The sequence below is a fragment of the Anopheles cruzii genome, chromosome 2, assembly GCF_943734635.1.
Source record: "Anopheles cruzii chromosome 2, idAnoCruzAS_RS32_06, whole genome shotgun sequence".
NCBI classification, from domain to species: domain Eukaryota; kingdom Metazoa; phylum Arthropoda; class Insecta; order Diptera; family Culicidae; genus Anopheles; species Anopheles cruzii.
The window spans coordinates 46,171,802-46,191,428 of record NC_069144.1 but is presented as its reverse complement, the minus strand read 5'-3'; the positions used below and the strand labels follow the sequence as shown (position 1 = coordinate 46,191,428).

At 45.9% G+C, this 19,627-nt stretch overlaps 2 protein-coding genes across 2 annotated transcripts; one reads left to right on the top strand and one right to left on the bottom strand.

Annotated features, from left to right (window-relative positions):
• Positions 1-1,830: 1,830 nt before the first annotated feature.
• On the bottom strand, positions 1,831-3,483 carry LOC128267470 (uncharacterized). Its single transcript, XM_053004307.1, has 4 exons — positions 2,975-3,483; positions 2,755-2,900; positions 2,387-2,683; positions 1,831-2,293 (listed from the first exon to the last, which is right to left on the bottom strand). The coding sequence occupies exons 1-4, from the start codon at positions 3,084-3,086 to the stop codon at positions 2,255-2,257; spliced, it is 594 nt and encodes a 197-aa protein (XP_052860267.1). The 5' UTR covers positions 3,087-3,483; the 3' UTR covers positions 1,831-2,254.
• Positions 3,484-4,939: 1,456 nt separating this feature from the next.
• LOC128268540 (rho guanine nucleotide exchange factor 18) lies at positions 4,940-19,092 on the top strand. Its single transcript, XM_053005664.1, has 23 exons — positions 4,940-5,000; positions 5,344-5,607; positions 5,679-5,776; positions 5,856-6,028; positions 6,121-6,250; positions 6,333-6,466; positions 7,000-7,068; positions 7,627-7,733; positions 7,806-7,876; positions 7,935-7,990; positions 10,341-10,412; positions 10,971-11,136; positions 11,203-11,897; positions 11,983-12,115; positions 12,202-12,359; positions 12,430-12,542; positions 13,065-13,088; positions 13,243-14,276; positions 14,342-14,510; positions 14,600-14,705; positions 14,772-14,901; positions 14,977-15,071; positions 15,139-19,092. The coding sequence occupies exons 1-23, from the start codon at positions 4,940-4,942 to the stop codon at positions 15,461-15,463; spliced, it is 4,383 nt and encodes a 1,460-aa protein (XP_052861624.1). The 3' UTR covers positions 15,464-19,092.
• The last annotated feature ends 535 nt before the right edge of the window (positions 19,093-19,627 follow it).

The window sequence follows — 19,627 nt, the reverse complement described above, 5'->3', positions numbered from 1 at the left end:
GCAAAACTACACATTACACCAGGGGTGGAGGCGCCCAGGATTCCGTGTTTTGATAATAAATAGGACAAATGTTTGTGCACCGTAAATAAACTGGGACTGTCCGTCCCGTCCGCCGTCGTCGTCGGATCCCCAAGGCTTGGGTCGGCACAAAGTATCCTTTATTATTTGGAAAACATTTGCTTTGAACATAGCACAAAAAAAGAAACGCGCTCGAAATGTGTGGCTACTAGATTGTGTGTCAAAGTAGCGAAAGCATGATGTAGCGTGCTTTGATTTGGGCGTTTTGGTTTAGAGTGTGTTTGGGTTGCGAAGATGTGTCCCCCCTGAGTTGCGGAGGTCCTGCGGGGGCCAGCCAGCCCACCACAGGTATTCCCGGGGCGTGCAGGGGGATTCATTGTTGTATTATACGTTCATTCACGCTCCTCTCTGGCGAGAACGGGTTTGAATACATAATTGCTTATATACCCCGCCACATATAGTAAGCAATGCAGATGTCTGTAACACGCTCGGAGCCACCGCTATGTTGATAACTCGGTCGGCGTTGGTCGGTCGGGGTTTACTTCATTTTGCGACCGCCGACGAGGAACCGAGAGGTGACACTACACGCTTTTGCGCACTTCTCTGATAGCGGCGCGAAGGATATCGGAGGCCCGTCCCTTCGTTTCTTCTTCTGTAAAAAACGCACACACACACACACGTACGAGTCGAGGGCACATAGGAGGCGATTTCGGGACTACTGCGATCATTAATATTTCAGTGCAGCGCGATTCCGGTGACTTCGTCGCCGCCGTCGCCGATATTGTTTTACCAAAACCTATTCTCGATTTCCTCTGAGACCCACTTGCCGACGGATCAGTCCTGCCGGGGGCCCCGGGGGGTTGTCACCAACATTTGATACAGCAATTTTCCACTTCACAACCATTGCCGTCATGACGTCATCGGTATTTTTGGAGCCCATCGAACCCCAACATAAGCCTCCTGCTGTATGGCCCCGTGGGGGCTTTTCGGGGTGGACACACTTCGGTTAAGGGTCCCCGGGGCAGCGGGGGGCCTATGCAGTTATTGTGAGGCCGCCCGTCCCCGTCCGGACACACACTCACGCACACTCGGGAGTGCTGCATTTACCGCAAAACAATAGGAACGCGGCTGGAAACCGGGAATCTGTGATTCCACGGTTTTGTAAACATAAAATTGGACACCAAAAATCACGACGCCGGGTTACACACACACACACGCAGAGTCTACTACCACTACTACCACTCACAGGGAGCAGTTGGTTTTTTTTGTTCCCTTTCTTCTTACATCGCTATTGCCGCATAACCTTTTTTCCCTATCCGAATTAGCTCTCGGACAGCAAAACGGCAAACGGTGTGTGTTTTGTACGAAATGGCAATGGTTCGGGGGGGCAGAGCGTGGCCGACCCGCCAGAGAGAGAGAGAAAGAGCGAGCGGGGGCAAGGACAGGGTGTCACGGAAGCAGCAGCAGTAGGAGCACACTACTAGTCTTCACTTTAGGGGGGGCCACTCTGGGAAGGACACACTAGACACGTGCACGTTGTCCGGAGTGTCTGCATAAACTGAAAATAACGGCTTCGAATGCGGCTTCGGAAACGTCATTTAACACACAGCGCATTTGGGCTGGCATCGAGCCTCTCGTGAGAGCTGGTAGTTTGTTTTGGTCCTTAAAGAAGAGAGAGAGAAAGAAACCCCACACGCACGCACGACCCCCACGTTGGTGGCCAAGTTACCCAAGAATACCCAATACTCTCCCCAATAGAGACCCCAGTGCTAATAATGTGAAGAAAGGGAAAAATCCGCTGCCATGCTGGTGTGTTCTAGTCGCATTCATTGCGCCGCACTACACCTTTAGGTATAATTCAGGCTTTATTTACTCACAGCTTCGCTCGCATTCCCTAATGCTCATTTACACATTTTACTACCATCGTGTCTATGGCAGGCATCAGCAGCAGTAGCATTATAGTTTCTGTTGGTATGGGTGTGGGCTACCGTCCTGGTCACTATCGCGGGGACAATCAATGCGTGGTGCTACTACTAGCGCTTCAGTAGTTCACACTTTGATTGCACAGAGCGTTCCGTCGTAGGCTTTTGGCAGACAGCAAAAAAAAGAAAGCACTATCTGTAAGAATCGGTGCAGAACGGGGATTTGGTATAGCCAATCTTTCATATCAGCTCATGGTAGGGGGACTCCTCTCGCAGTGAGTCCTGGTTCTATATGCCGCGCGCATAACTATTCCTCACGGTTGTGCGGGGCAATATTTTCCCCTTTGCGCTATCTGTGTACGAAGAAAGTGAAACACAAAGGAAATAATTAAAAACACTGCCACCATACACATCGGTGGGTAAGAGCGGCGACCCCCACACAGTACCTTCGACAAGATGAACCCCATGTAGGCAAGATCGAGAATAAGAAAGATGAGCCCAAACGGAATGTTGGCCGACCAGTAAAGGATGTGCAGCAGGAAGACGATCTGGAAGCCAACGTACAGGATGCAGCTGTACGCTAGGCAGGTTTGAACCGTAGTCAGATACAGCTTCAACAGCCGTGGCGATGTGTAAGGTTTGTCGTAGTGCAATCGTTCGATCGAACGATCTGTCCTCTGATCGTTCGGACAGTTCTTTCTACTAGCGAACGATGGTGTACCGATCGGCTTGAAGTATTCTTTCTGTAGCAAATAATGAACGCGTAACGTGTCAGTAGTCTTGCCGCCTTCAGTGCGGGATGCGCCAAACGTACCTTGGGTGCCGGTTGCATCTTTACATCCCGATCGTGGGCGAGCATAATGGAGAACAGTTTCAAATAGATCGAAACGATGTATGCCCTAGCCTGGATCTTGAGAACCTTGATGACCGTCTTGATGTGTTCCTGGTAGGTTCGGATGGCTGCAAATTTACACACGCGCGCAGGCTGTTAGCTGTGGGATCGTACGGTGACAGATACCGGCGCGGCTGCTTACCTTCCAGTTTGAAATTGTACGGTATGGAGCACAGCTTCTGAAAGGACGTGGTGCGCAGCAACATCTTCGGTTGACTCCGAACCTTGGTCGGGGTGTCGCTTATTGACGACATGTTCTTTGTTTTTCTCAGGTTTTCTTTTGATACAAGGGGTCCACTAGATTCAGCTATCACAGCTATAAACTATCCGCTCAAAGCACACGTGACTGGCGCGCACTACACTGAATTTGACATTATTTTAAGTGATCTGTTGCTGTTCGGTACAAACTGAAAATCTATGGGCAGGTTCCGGGAATGGGGCACCACAATCGGCCTGATTCGTGCACGTATTTACTACGACTGCGGACGAACCTGTGCCAGTGCTATCTGTTTTGCATGCCAAGATCATTTACTAAAACAGTGTTTGGGGCCCTAGCAGCGGTCGCGCATCTAAAGGTAACAAACGTCACAGATAGGGAGAGACTTCCCCGTGGCTGTGTAGCCCATAATCCATGCCGTATCACCCGCTGGGCGCGAGCTCAGCTATATTTTATTTGGGAACCGGAGGAGCGGGCAAACTGATAGTGCTTGACCTGTCCTGACTTTAACTTTTCAATAGCATGCATTTACCATGTGTCAGCAGCGTATATAACACACGCCTACTAGAGAGGTGATGTGTTGTGGCTACGATCATGTCCGCGAAAGTGCGCGCCTATGTACTTGCAGAGTTATAGATACAGTTTTTCTATGTATCGTTTTGTGTTGCGGTGCAGCAATCACAATCAGGATAACGTTTTTTTATACTGTGCTTTATGCATATTTCTAATGACACTCCCGAGTAAAAATGTTCAAAAAAGTTTCGATCACAAACGCGAAGAAAACAGAAAAACTTAGGAACAGGAATCGTTAGTGTTGATGATCTGTTGAAATGAGCCCATGCGAAGCTATATTCCGCATTTGAAGAGATCACGTTTTACATTGATAATGTGCCTCTAACTGCCAACGACATGAGCACGTGTGTATGGACTGCGTTCGTGACCAGCAACGTGCACGCGCGCGTGCAATTCACGGGCCTATTTAAGGTTATCATGCTCATCCTAAATATTTCAGTGAAGCGATACACAGCATACTGATAAGGTACAAAGTCCCATCGTTAAACTGATTCGGTTGTAATGGTTACTGTAACGGTGTTTTCAAACAGTTATGAAATCTGAAGGGGCACAAAAATGCTGAGCGATACATTTAACACCGGGCAACGCAGTGACAAAAGATCACACGCATTTTATAGCAAGAAGCAACAGACCAACCAATTCCCGTTCGGGAGAGAGAGAAAGCGGCCGAGCGCTCCACAAACGTCATGTGTTTGGTGCCAAGTGCAGAGAGCGAGAGAGCCGCCATTGATTTTTCCTTGGTAATCGAACGGAGCAGAGGAACGAAGGATCGTTGCAATTTTAGTTCAGAAAAACCGTGCACAAACGCTTGGTGGCCGCTGGTAGAATGTAATAAAACCGTACGTAAACGTATTTGGTGTCGTCGTGCCCGTCTCATTGTCGTTTGTTTCGTGTGTCGCGTGTCTCGCAATGTTTATTGTTTGTCGTGCCTCAGTGCCCTGGTAAATGTGTTGTAGAATGTGTTTTCCCATTTCATCGTCTTTGCCAAGCCCACGGTGCTAAGCAGCAGTTGATGAGGTGTAGGGCTGAATGGGTTACTGTGTCTCAGGAATGTTTGTGAACGCATTTATGAGAATCGATAGGAATATTTAAGGCACTATCAAGCACTAAGCCTTGCAGTTCGAAACCCACCCCCACATACACATACACACACATACACACACCCGCGAACACGCAGGCAAGCACCAAAAGGCAGAGAAACAGAATCGATCGTCTTCCTCTCATTGGGAGCAGCCACTGCAAGCACTATTTCTTTCGGTGTGGTGCGCGAAATCTGTAGGTGGGCCAACCCTTTAGGTTGTTGCTTATTTCGCAATTATGATGGATGGTGGTGCACACCATGGGGTGCCATCGGAGGAACTTTTGCTATTGTCATCAGGTAACAATTTTGCTTTGTTTATACAATTATCAGCTGCTGGCATAGGATGGTTTCGATAGGAAAAATAAAAGAAAATAAACCCACTAACCTTGGCAGGGGCGGGCCAGGCCCCACCATGCTTAGCAAATAACACTGGTGACAAGGTGATGTGTGTAACTTCTTTAACTAATCACAGTATACAGTGTTCAGCTCATATAAATTGTGTCGGCAAAGAACGCTGTGACCCCCTTCCCATGTATTGTGTGCTATAGTATTGTCGACAAAGTAGTCTTTGGTTTAGTGCTTGTGCAATGTGCGAGAGTTGGCTGTGAACAATGAACCCAACAACGGTACCCAATTTCAGATGACGAAAATGATGCTGACCTGGTTATCGATTATCTGAGCGAAGATCACTCCACTAACCTGAAATGCAAGGAATCGTCGGCTAGATCGCCAGCCACCGCAGAGAGCAACGGGCAACGGTTTGAGGCTTCCCACGGTAACGACATTGCCTCGGACGGATTAGCAAACGGTAGCAATAGTGATACAGGTACAAATAATCACAATAGTATGGTGCCAATCATTAGCGTTACCCCGCACAGCCCTGGAGCTAAGTTTAATTTTCTCGGTAAGCAAAGATAGGCTTTTAAAATACGGGGAAAACGTAGTCTAACCACCGTTCGTATCCACCGCCAACAGAGGACACCCTAAATCAACTGCAATGTATCCGCGAAAGCGTAGCACACATGAAAAATGCAACAATACAAAATGCAGCCATCGGTGGACTCGGCTCCACGGTAAGTAGCATACACTGCACTGTACACACCGCATCACACCATCCGATGGTTAAAACACTTTGCGAAATGTCCACCGCAGGTATCTTCTTCCAAAATGTTCTGCTCCTGCCCGTCTCTACCCGATCTTACCATTTCGAACCCAATCAACGTGTGGCCCCACCACCACGTGCTGTACGGGTTGAACAACGATCGAAGAAAATCATGGACCGCGATCGAAGATCTAACAGAGTGCACAAAATCATCACATAAAAGGTAGACCAAAACACGCGACAGTTGGATCGTATGGGGTCCCTGATTCCTCGGAAACTGATTGTTAAACCGACAAATACCGTTTTCTCTTTCAGCGTTAGTCTGTCCAGTTTGGACAGTGAAGAGCAGGAGTCTCTACGGGCCGCCGAGCGACTGCACAATCGCACCAGTAGAAACAGTACCGGTGGCATCTCTACACACTCGCTAAATGAAGCAGAATTGGCCGTACGTGTAGCACCAGGAGTCCGATCGTCGATTGAAAGCTCTCTCAACCGTTTACCGATCTCTTTTCCTTTCACTCTTTCAGCGAGATTTTGAGAAAGTGGTAGCGAAGCGCAATCTGGTGCCAGTGGTTCCCAGAATACCGCTGCAGAAAAGTATATCGACGCCATCAATAGCGCCAGTCCGGAATCAGAGCGCGAAAGAGGACAACATCGCCTCGTAAGTAAAGCTTTTTCCGTTGTTCCGTTTCCAATTGGTTCAGTCTATAGCATAATTCAAACACCGGTGCTGCGGTGTTGCTGGTGACGCGCGCATAGCTTTTTTTTTTGTTATTTCATACTCTGAATGGTGCTCCACGTGTGTGTGTCGTTTGCTCAGATTTGTTGGCGTTCGGTTCGATAGCGTTACCTTTGAGCGATATGATTGTCGTTTGCTTTTGCATTGCTCACATGCCCCGTGTGCCCCGCCGAGGATGCAACGAGGAGACGCTAACTAGCGCAACGTGTAATAGAGTGTGTCACGGAGAGAAGCGAAGCGCATGCTTTCGTTTTCACCCATTTTTTTTCACCCCACCAATCCACTTTGGATGTTGCCGAAATGATGTTTTATTGATTGCTGCGAAACCCGCCCCTTCGTTTTGTACACGTGCATAGAGGCCAGCTTATTATGCTTTATAATATGTTGTATTTGTTTTTTTCCCTCCCAAAAATTCCCCAACATGGCCGTAACACTACCACGCCACTTCACTCTAGTGCGAGACATCTTTCCGACAGTGAAGATGAAACTCATGATCGATCACTGCTTTGCGTGAGAGATAAAAAGTAAGTGTGCGCCACGATGGCGCGTAGGGAATCGATGTTTGAATACTGTTGGGGTCTTTAGAAAATATAGCGCACCTCTCTTCTCAAACATTTATGAAGTGTCTCTGTTGTTTGCTAGTGAAACATTTGGGTTTTGTCTTCTACTTCAGTTTTGTCGTTCCTGTTCCTGTTTTTGGTTGTGTAGTTCGTAGATATGCTGTCATTTGGTGTGCCCCATATTAATGTTCTTTCCCCTCTAATGTTGATCCACCTACTGGTCATTCGCCTCCGATCGCCCAGTGGACCCCGTTTGACCACCACTGTTCACAGTGGTTCTTTTGTATGGTGCCCGTTGTGAGGATATGTTTTTCACAACTCTATTTAAAATGTTTTTTTTTTCCCAACGATAAGGTGGTTTTTTTATTCGCTTAAGCTTCTACAGCCTAGGAACTCCTATAACTATTTTCGCTCTGTAGATTTCTTCATAAACAGTGTCCAGGGAAAGGGGGTGCCCGAACATGTGGTTCGCACAATGGCGGCGCTTTTTTTACTTACATCCTTTTTCCGTATGCTTTTCAGTGAAGAATATACGGAGCATCATGAAAAGCGACGAAAACGTGGGTCATTGTTCTTCCGGAAGAAGAAAGATAAGGCAAAAACAAAAGGACAATCTTCCGTCTGCGATGGTCAGTGCGCTGGTGCATGCGGCATGCTATTGTGCGGTCATAATTCTAATAACTGTACTTTGCTCCTTACAGCATGCGGAGCCGTAATAAATTTGGCCACCTACAAAGAACATGCCGTCGAGTGTAAAGCAAAAATAGCAAAGGTGAGAGAAATTTAAGGAAATTTGTTTGAACGTTTTGAAACACGGTTTTACGTTTCAGAAATATTTCCAAGCCCAACCAAAACCAAGTTCCAACAAAAAGAGCTCCACAAACAGGTAAATACAACTAATTTTACTACAACTAGTTTCGAATTTTTTTAGCATTTTTCTCAAGATTAAGCGATTGGCCTGTGATGCATCGATTTTATTTAAACCGTATTGTAATGAACTTTTGTTAATTTTTTTATACATATGAATACTGTAGCCTGCCTTATTCTCTTGGTTTTTATCTATATTAATTAATAATTACAATAAGATTTGGGCATTCTAACCAATTACGAGCATCGCAAGAGTACTAAATAATATTAAAAAGCTAAATTTGGCCAAGTTTCGTGCATCCCCAATGTTTGGTCTTTGGTTTAGTTGCTGCTACTGATTTGTTAACTTTGTTGACATGAGCATTTGCATAACACTGGACGTTTGCAGCTAGAGCTATGGAACTATGTGTTAGGAATGTTTATTTTTTGCAGTATTGCGTTGCGTTTTGGTTCAAACAAACAAACAGCCAACACCTCTCTTACCACGCGGATGCTAAGCGGTTGTGCATTGTTTCGCTGTGGAAGTATAGCGTTCAAAGTTGCTCTTTCGTTGCTTTTTACATCTCTTTGGTTTCCTTCAACGCTAGCGCTCGTGCTGGTCAACGTGCAAGAAGCAATAGCAACGATTCACAACGGTGGTGATGCGCAATACTTGTAGCTCTTGTAGACAAATCGGGCAACTTGCGCACTCTTGACGATTTCGAAGGCTCCCTCTTTATTATTTGCCGTTCCGATTATTAACTGTAGCGTATCTTAGGCTTCACGCGAGCATTTGCAGCTTCCGTTCCGGTTCCGAACGATGTGGACGAGAGATGCCGTGACCCGCGAGTGTGCATTTAGCTTGTTTCTCGAAGGTTGTAGCTGATCTTTGCAGGGAGTCTCTTAAGCTTTCCATTACCGTAACTATCGAGTGTCTGTGTAAGGCTTCACTCTTAGCTCTCCACCAGCGTAATGAGCGATATTAGTTGGATTGGTTTGAATAATATTTACGTTTTGTGTATTATATGCAGTTATGTTAAGCTCGATTTTATTGTGTGCAAAACAAAACAAAAATCAAATAATATCCTTTCTATGCTTATTCAGAAGTATTATTCGGCAAACACATTAAATGACCAACACCTATCTCTGTTCTTGTGTATTACTAATGCTAACCACCGTTACGCAAATTTCAATTGATTTGAAAAAATGATAAAGTGGCAAAAAAATGACCGGATGTTACTCTCCATGGCGATTGGTTGCTAACAAATTAGGCGTGGTAACACAACACGCTAGGTAACGCTAGAACAACAAAATCTATTCACTTCACTATAACAATCCCGATTCTCTTATCTTCTATCTTCATTCAACCACTGCTATATCCTTTATACTACTTCATAGTCTTCTCGAACCGCAAATCTTGGTTAAGCTCTTTCAAGATTACACTAGCCAATCTTCTATCACACGCACACACACGCACACTGTGACGGTAGTACGGTAGATAATATCGTTAGAAAAAGCATACACCTGTTCCATTTGCATACAACTTCCGTTTGGATCCGGATCCGAACGATCTGCACCAAAGCGAATAAGCTAACAACACTTACCTTAACCGATTGGAGGCGAATAGAGCGATCACATCCAAGTGAAACTTTTTCGTACAACACACACGTCAACGTACATAGTTGGATCGAGGGACATTCCTCAATATTCACTCCCCTTTTCCAGTTCTCCCCCACCGTTATGGAACGCAAAATTGCAAAAATTAACCAATATACAGTTACCGTACAATCTGCTGAAAGATCTTCCTCGAACCGCCAAAGACCTCACACTTCACTCCTCTGAACCCAGTCCGCAAAAGTCCTATCGAAACACTCTAAAAAAGGCACTCTCTGTACTCTTTCTACTGCTATCGTCTTTGTGTTTTACTTTCTCTGTCTGTCTACTGAACTGTTTTCACACTTTATCTGGTTGCAAATGCAATCCTCAGTTATCTCACCCACTGCTCTCACTGCGCACCTCTCTTCTCTAAACGTATGCCTCGCCGGGAGCATAACGACACCGCACCGCGCCGCATTGTCTGTCCACACACTCCAGTGTGGAGTGTCCAGTGTATCACGGGCACGGGCGCCGGTGCCGCTGTGTTCCTGCCTTCTTCTCTTCTGGAATCTTCTTGCTACTGTATACTTCATATACATATATATATATAAACATATATGCATATATATTCTCCTTCATTTGCTACTTTTCGCAACTTTCTTTCGTTGTTTTGTGACTTTCTACGTTCGTTGCCTCTCTAGCAGTTTTTCTGTTGCGGACCGTTTTTCTGTTGGTTTCATTTATTTATACGTTTTCATGTGTTGTTTTTTTGTATTTACTTTCGCTTGCTATAGCCACAATTCCTCGCAACACGATGATCAGGGTAGAGACTATTATGATGGAAACGTGCATAATGATAACACTAAGTGAGTATATTACGAATAGCTACAAAAACCAAGCAAAACAAAAACATCGAACATCGAAATACCGAAAACTATTGTTTCCCATTTGTTGAGTTTTTTAGTGTGTCAACAATTGTGTTTCGTCATGTTTTGCCTCTCCGTTTGTAAAGCTCTTTCTCTTTCTATATTTCTCTCTACATATGAATGTATTTGTAATGAGTATTTCTTCTTTTTCAATACAGTGCTCAGTATATTTATATTACCATATAACTTGTCTAAATTGAATGCGCTTTGCGAGGGCGTACTTAAACGGAAGCAAACAAACTTGCTAAACTACCCACAAACCGCCCCCAAACAGCGCGCATGCCTTAAACTGTTTACTTGTGTCTCGATGCTTCGGAAAACAAACAACGGATCAGAATTGTTTTGTGCATTTCTGTTTTGTTTTGTTGAACTTTGGTGAAAACCAAACCAAATGCCTGTAGTGTGTGTGTGTGTGTGCGACTACGTGTACCGCCGCCAGAGCCCGGGAAGCGCAACATCATTGAAAGTTCATATGTGCCCCGCTTGCTTGCTTTACAGTTACTCGGACGAGGTGCCACTGATCAGGGACGAGTTTTTGCACGAAACTCCCATCGGACCGCACGATCTCGGGGCCGAACCGATCCTGGGCGTTGCGCTCGACGAGCACGACTCTTGGAGTCCCAGCGTGCCGAAGGAGGTGGTAAAAACGTTGAAAGACAAACAGGTAAGGACAAACAGGCCCGGATGTGGCGCACTTGCGTTAATGGTGGTTGCGATTCTCAATTCCCAGGTGAAACGTCAGGAGCACATCTATGAGTTTATCATGACTGAGAAACATCATGTTCAAACTTTACTAGTCATGCAAAAGGTATTTGTCGAAAGCCTGCAGAAGCACTTCAGCCACCTGAACCTGGAGCGGATGTTTCCCCGGCTGGTGGAGCTGACGGAGCTGCACACGGGCTTTCTACGCAAACTGCGGCTCAAGCAGCGAGAACATCACATAGTCGACAGCATCGCCGACATACTGTTGGACTTTTTTTCGTCCATGTCGGCGCAGAAACTGAAGAGTGCGTACGGTGAGTTCTGCTCGAACCACCGCTCCGCGCTCGACACGTTCAAGTGCTACATGACCGGGGACAATGTCTTCGCCGAGTGGTACAAGCACTGTCAGCAAAATCCGCTGCTCAAGAAGAAAGGCATACCGGAGTGTATACTGTTTGTGACGCAACGGCTCACCAAATATCCGCTGCTCATCGATCCACTGCTGAAGAGCTCGCGCGAGGACAAGATCGAGCAGGAAAAGCTGCAGAAGGGAATGTCTCTGGTGAAGGAGATTCTGGTGGACGTCGATGCACGAGTCGCTGACAAGGAGAAGGAGGACCGTCAATTAGAAATCTTCAAGCGCATCGACGCCAAGTCGTTTGCGATATTCAAACAGGATAAATTCAAAAAATCTGACATCATATCATGCAACAGGAAGCTGAGGTGAGCCGATCGCCGTTCGGTCGATCGATCGCGCTGGTAACAGACCGCCGCAAGTTTGATGGTTTTCCGTTTCGTTTACTCTCAGATTCGAGGGAGTGGCAACTCTTATGCAGGGCAGATCGAAGATGCAAACCGTGCTTGTGGTCGTGCTGTCTGATTGTTTGTTTTTCCTGTTGGAAAATTCCCACAAGTATTCGTTCTTCACCCCAGAAAATAAGGTAAGCCGGAACCCCTGGAGCAGGAGATGTTGTGGGAACGTTTATCACAAAATTTCGTGTTGGTTACACGTTCAACCCGGTGGCAGGCAAGCGTCGTGTCTTTGCAAAAGTTGTTGATCCGAGAAAAGGCCGGCACCGAGTCGCGTGGCATCTATATAATTTCATCCAACCCAGCGTACCCCGAAATGTACGAGTTGAAGGTACAAAATCCGAAGGATAAAAATGTTTGGATTCAATCGATACGGTACGTATACGATGACGACGACCTTCTCCGGAACGTGTAAATCTCACTTTGGTTTGGTTCTCAAATACAGTGCTGCAGTTATCGATTGTCCATCGGATGAGTCGGAAACGGAAGATTACATGAGCATGGAACAGCGACAGAAAATGATTGACTTGAAACAGGCAAACATTCGTGAAATTATATGTAAGTATACACAGATACGATACACCGATAGGTCAGAATAGGAACAATCAGAACCTGCGTATCTGTGCTGCGTCTTTTACGTTGTGTTGTGCCGTTTGAGTTTAATGATTATCTCTCCGCGTGTCTCTGCTCCATTCTGTCCTCTTTCACTCTCTTCCCTCTTTTTGATGTTTCCATTCACTCTTCTAGAGCGGCTTGGTCAGTCATTTCCACAAAACACTTGCGTATGTTATGAGCTTTTGATCATCGTGGCCCATCAGCTACACAGAACAAAAAAATGTATTTATTTCAACATTTAAGGCCAGCCATTCTTTGCTCTAACTATCGACCAATGCATACTTTCGTACCATGTATAATTCCCTGACAAAACCCTTAACCTTATCTGCGTGTTAGCGGCACCTGATGCGTAGTAGTATATCCGCTATGAAGCACTTAATGCAGCTAGAGGCACACTTAGATAGTAGCTCTATCGTATACTAAAAAGAATGCTCGTTTCTGTTTCTAACATTTGCAATGCTGAAGCGCTTGGAACAACTGAATTGGAAGGTAATGTGTTTTGTTTTGTAACGGATTCACTGTACAAAGTATTCGGTATTTGTACATGTCGTGTCGCTAGAGTGTCTATTCTTTGGATTTGGTGTACTTTGTAAGAACGGCAAACTGAGCGTGGGGCGTGTTTTTGTCCGATTGTTTGTTACAGGTAAAATGCGGCAGAAAGATTTTGAACAAGCGATAATGCTGGAAGAGAAAATTGCACTGCAGCTCAGCTTGCTCTTGGGTAACGAGCAGAACGTTGAGCAGCTCGGGCCGGCGGTCGAGTCATTTATCTCTAACTTCGGATCCTACCGGGATCTCATCTCCGACGACTGTGATACTATAGAAATATGGAAACGGGTGTTGAACTCCATTCAGGAAGTAAGCTCTCTGGCATCATCACTCTACACGGCCGCCACCGGGCTGCCACTGTCCAGATCGAGCAGTTCTGTCGGCGAGCGACAGAGCGAACTGTACATCTCACCGACGCTGCCGAAGCGTGCCGAAACGTTCGGTGGTTTCGATGAACGGCGCTCCAAGCAGCTCATGGGTGTCGGATGCGGTGTCGCTGGGGCTGGGACACCGACAAACACGGCCCATTCCCGCGATGCTGTGCTCTCCACGCTGTCGGCCGGTTACTTTACCAATCGCGAGACGTACGAAAAGCGAGAGCAGCTGCCGAACGTCGGTCACCATCAATCGTCACCTTCAACGGCAGACATCGAATCACTGCTGATGCTGGCCAACCCGCACGGTATTTTGCACGGTCAGCAGGCAAAGTTGCAGGCGGCAACCGAAGGAGGCTTAATATCGGCCGACTTAGCCAAAGATCAGAACTACGCGGCTCTACACGTGTCCCACCACCTTCACACGTTGCTGTGCATCATTTCCCAACAAATGACCACCATTCAAAGCCTGCAGCATCAGCTGAGCAGTTTCCGGGAAAATCCCAAAACATTGTACCGACACAATGATCAGCTCGAGGAGCTCCGGAACCTGCAGGATAAGCTGCAGGAAGAGAAGACGGCCTGGCAAAAGCAGAAAGAGCACGAGGAGCGCGAACTGGAGGACACCAAGCAGTCGCAGAAAACGCTTCAGGCACAAATTAGGGCCGAACAGGAGGACATTAAGCAGCAGCGTGAGCAGCTGTATCGAAAGATGGAAATTCTGTCCAGCCAAGGACTGCTACTGTCGCCCAGTGTATGTATCGATTGTCCGTACACACTATTCTGTTAAACATTGTTACGATGTCACTTTTTCCGCAGGTTGCATTACCCATACCGACGGGAGTGGTCTCAGCACACGAGGACACTCAAAGCGTGTACGAGGAGCATCATGTGGACAGTGCGTTCGGTGGTAGCGCAACCGGCTCATCGCTGGTCGGTTCTTCCGTCACAATCGATCGGAAAAAGGACAAATGGCGAACGGCTAGCAGTACGTATTCCAAGTTTTTCCATGCCCCCTAGGCATGGTAAAATTAACCCCCGGAAGTAAATCCTTTATTTACATTCGGTGCATTTTAGTAACAAAAACGCCTCCAGCGAATCTCGTCAGCGCTACGAATGCAGCCAAGATTAATGCAACAAGCATAAAGCAACAGCTTCCGCTGAAGCTGTCATCGTTGTCAAGGTAAGCTAACGGAGTAACCGTTGCGGTTTGAACACTGGTCTGATGCGTTTGATCTTCTCACCACAGTACGAAGCAGGGGTCCTCGGCGAGCTCGGGTCTAACAATGTCCCCGCTGAGTGGCAACGTCGGCATGAGTGGGGCGGCGAGCGCTGCTGGCGTCACACAAATGTTTCCTCTGAAGTTGGCAGACAAAAAGGTAAATTTACACAGTGCTGCGACGCCCGCCAATGACGGGGAACAAATGGCTGACATCGCGCCGTTTATTTCACAGATCTCCTCCAGCACACCAAACCATTCACGAACCGGTAGCAGCCCTGCAGTGATTCAGCAGCAAATTCAAGTACAATCCGGTAATCCTGCCACAAGGTACGTTACAGATTTAGGGTTAGCGCCACGGGTAATTTCATTCAATCGGTGCACTGTCGAATTGCAGGACAAATACCTACCCGAAAATACCGGAACGTTTCCGCCTAAGAAGTTCGGATAATTATCCGTCTCCATCGAGCGTGGCCAGTTCACCAGGTGCACCATATCAGTATTCGCCGCTTTCGGGCACTCTGCCACTTCAGCAGGCACCACCTTCGTCAGCTAGGGGCGTTGGCGGCCAGCAGTCCGAAGGTGGTGCTGGTGGTATGTCACCGCTCTCTTCGCATTATTCCACGCACCACCAACACAAACCGGATTCGGTTCCATTGGCGAACCTGAAGGACGACGGCACCAAGGGCAATAACAAGGAAGAGGAAGTGATGTATTTTTGATACACACCGGTTGAGGTTGAGATCTAAGACGGGGCACTGGAGCTGGCACAACCGTAAGTAACTGCTTCCTCTACGTCTTTTAACCCGCGCTAGGTGCGGGGGATTTTCCCCTTCCGATATGGTGAACGATGGCATAGTGCCGATGTGACAAAGTAAGGTGGGCGAATGATACAAGAGCTGTACTGTAACTTAACTCTTAAGCTACTATGGCCTACAAAAAGTGTAGTATAGTATTTAAAAATACCGAGTATTATTAGGTATGAATGTTCGATAATTGTCAAAACAAAACCGAGTGTATATGCTAGTAGCAGGTAGCATCCATGCGTTTTATCTGGCGTGTTTAGTGGCCAACAAACGGTTCTGTCACGCTGTCGGGCGGGTGGAGATTTTGAATGGTTGTGCACCGTGGGATGTCTGGGAGCGGCACACAGCTTTTGTACTGCATGCATAATGTGTTTTATATGCCGAAGAAATCCCAGAACCCCTCTTCACTATCAGTTTCCTTCACATGTGGGCTACTCCTTTACTGCTGTTATTGTCGTCGTAGTTCATCGCATTTAGGTCAACGCCGTTGGCAGCGTTGTTTGTTAAACACGCAAAGTTAGTTCAAAACTGCCCCTCGATCGTTGTGTACTTCACGTTAGCAGCAGCACAATAGGGGACTATGTGTTACTAATGACTCGCTAGCTGACTTTACTGATTGATACTGTGATGTGTAGGGTGTTGTGGCGTCCATCTTTTTAGTACCTTTAACTGCGTGTGTTTTGACGAAACGTGTCCGTGCACAAAAGGAGCAGTTCTCTTGTTCCATTATATGTTCTTTTACAACGTTCGTTCATTTTATGTTGTTCTTGTTGTTACGACGCCAAGCGATATTGACAACAGATGTTCCATGCTGAACAGATGTTGGAACTTTGACTCTAAGACTGTGTACTGATAAAATACAAATCAACTCCTTTTTAAACCAAGCGGCGGCGGGTCAGTTACTATAAGGCGGTTGCGATCAGTTTGTTCTCCGCTCTACTTTGCATATCGTCAGTAATTTTATGATGCGCGCCCCCCCCCCCATCTACGGCACGAAATATATCGGCTGCCGGATGTGTACTCTGTGAGCACCGTGTTCTCCATCGTATCAACCGTAATCTATGTTCTCGTAGACATATCGCCGCGCTAAGACTGGTTCTGTTGTTTCGTTTTTCGAGTCTTTTTTGTACAAAATCTGCCAAAAACACATTCCTCGAGATTGTATTCACACAAAGAGAATCATCTACGACGAAAAAAGCGAGTAAGAACGGCGCACACGGAGGAAAGTAAGAGAAAGATGACACAAAGATGATGTGTGTGAGTGCGGGTGTGGTGTCCAGTTACACCGAAAACATGCTCCGTTTAGCTAACTTCTTGACAATACAAGTAATGAATTTTTAAAACTGAACAAGTAAAAACAATGAAAAATTACTATAAACAAACAAAAAGGCAAAAAGAAAAACAATCCAATCAAAGAATACTACCTAAGGTACACAAAAGAGAGAAACCCTGCTTAAGACGACTGACGGCCCTCGAACACGAATTAGTAATTGTGGTGGTCTGGTCAAAGACAGAGAGACAGAGAGAACGATAAAAAAGAGATAGAGAGAAAGAGAAAGAAAGAGAGAGTGGCGCGTATATGAATATTTATCCGTAGTAGTCATTGAAGATTAAGAGAACCGCATTAGAACTACTATTATACCACTCTTATACAACAACAATAAATACGTGTACATTACCATTACCAGAGACTTATTGCGTGTTGCGGCAGATGAAAGCAAAATTCTATTTTTATGGAAGTAGCTATGTATACACCCGTACATACATATATATATATATATATATATATATATTGAAAGACATAAAGCTATATCTAGGTTGTACACACATATACCTGCATTCTAGATCGTATATGCTGTATATGTATCTGAAGCACGAGTATATATGTATATAGGGTATATACACTGTATGGGTACATATATGGTCTATACATATAGTATATATGTATATATTAATCTAAACCATATTACAAAAGAAAGACTCTGAACTGCTCAATCACTTTACACGATTATATTTATAGCGTCAATCGCTATCCCTCCATTAACTACTGTTGGCCAATGCTGTTAACATTCCTCTTTCTACCGTTGTTCGACTTACTTCGACTTGTTAAAGAAAAATAGTACAGTCCATAAACCGAGAGAGGGGAACATTGTTGTTCGATTAACCATTGTCAATCATTTTACTGTGGCAGTAAACAAAAAATTCCGTTGCGTGTGCGTGTGTGTGTGTGTAGTGTATTACGATAATAACGGTAGTGAGTTAGTGCGCGGGTTTTACACGCTTCTCTCCGCGACTTGTTGTTATCTTGTTCAAGTGATGAAACTTTTGCATTTACTATCGTAACTAAGTTTCCCGTACGTTTGGTAGTCCCAGCTGCTGTGCTGGAGTGTCCTTTATCACAAAGTTGCGCCGAGGGTGTGCAGAGAACTTACAAATCAGCGCGCACCGCCACACGCACAGACAGACAGACAGACGGACAGACTGTTGAACACTTTGGCCGGCGCTTGCAAAACTTCTGCCAACTGAAGATGGTGTGTAATTCATGCATGTTGAGTGTGCGCTAGCAGCTTACACAGGTGTACGAGCGACAAAAAGGCAGGAGAACAACAAAAAGGTGTCCGTGGTATTTCAACGAATCAATAATTTTTCCACTTTTATGTAAAAGTAGATTAGTAGAGGGTATAAAGCCGCATCACAAGCCTCTAAAGTACGCATCATACGATCCACCGAATTTCTCTTCAAAGAAAAAAACATACCGCAAAACAATCATGAATTTAGACTGTCGATAATGGTACATACTGGAAATGTAATAAAAATAAATAGAACGTACCGAAAGCGGGGGGCGCAAACAGCAAGAAGATGATCAATCAAGTTAATGTGTAAAATGTGCTCTCGAAAGCCAAGCCGTAATATAAGAGGTATGGTACACAGCGCACAGCAGTGTGACTCTGTTTAGTGGCCTCAGCCGGGACTCGGGTGGACTCTGCTGCGCAGCGTCGGAACTAGTGACACAGTGTATTCTTCGGTTTAGGTTTTATGGTTAGCACACCCTTTGCGTCTCCGAAGCGGCTGCTTATACCTGCTTCCCGTTTCTATATTGCTTCTCCGCGGTAGACCGCGCGTGTTCGAGTCACGACAAATAGCACCCACCCGTTGTACTTGTATAGTTTAAACAGTTATTGTATTAGCGCGAGGTTCTCAAAACAATCGCCCGCCGCCCCAAATGTAATCGAACCGAAAAACGGTGTGAAAAACATAAACACATGAGCGTAGTAGAGCGCGCAGTTGCTGAGTAGCATATTATGCTTGAATAATCTATGTACCATTCCTTCTACCAACACGGACTAACGACAAACAAAATGGCCAGCCCAAACAAGCAAACAAGCAAACAAAAAAACCCAAGGCGGCAGAAAGCAAAAGTGCAGCGCGCAATAGCAGCGCGCATCTGTAAACCTCTACCACACTCAAATTTTTGGCAACAGAAATGTTATTGAAATGTTATCATTCGGTCACTGTTGAAATGTTAGAATAAAAATATATGAACACGTGGAGAAAACAAAACAAAAACCCCAACGAAACTGACTGTCCGGGAGGGGTCTGAAGAAGCGAGAGGATCTATCACCCTTTTTCCGTTCCTATTCCTAATCATATTTGTTCTGCTTTTGCTTCCTTGCTGTTCCTATCATCCGATGACACCGAAAAAATGAGGAAACATTTTTTGTCGGCTCATCAGCGCTCATTGCTGATATTGTGTGGTGGTTGGACATGACTTACCGCAACAAGTAAATTATTGTTTCCCGCGGGCTCATCCTGACCAACGGCTTGAAAGCAACGAACCTATGCGACGCCACGCGGAAAGAAGCCAAAGTGGCAAGAATGTTGATAGTGCTTATCTCACATGCTCCGTATTTCGTTCAATTATTTCAATCTCTGTCCCACTCACCGGACGTGGACCTACCGAGGTGCGTATGCTATTCCTTCTTGGAGGCTGTGACCGCTAGGACTTTCGTTTGTGTTCGATTCTACTGTGGCCGCTCTGTACTACGATGGATATGTGGTGCTTCACACTGCTGCTGTGGG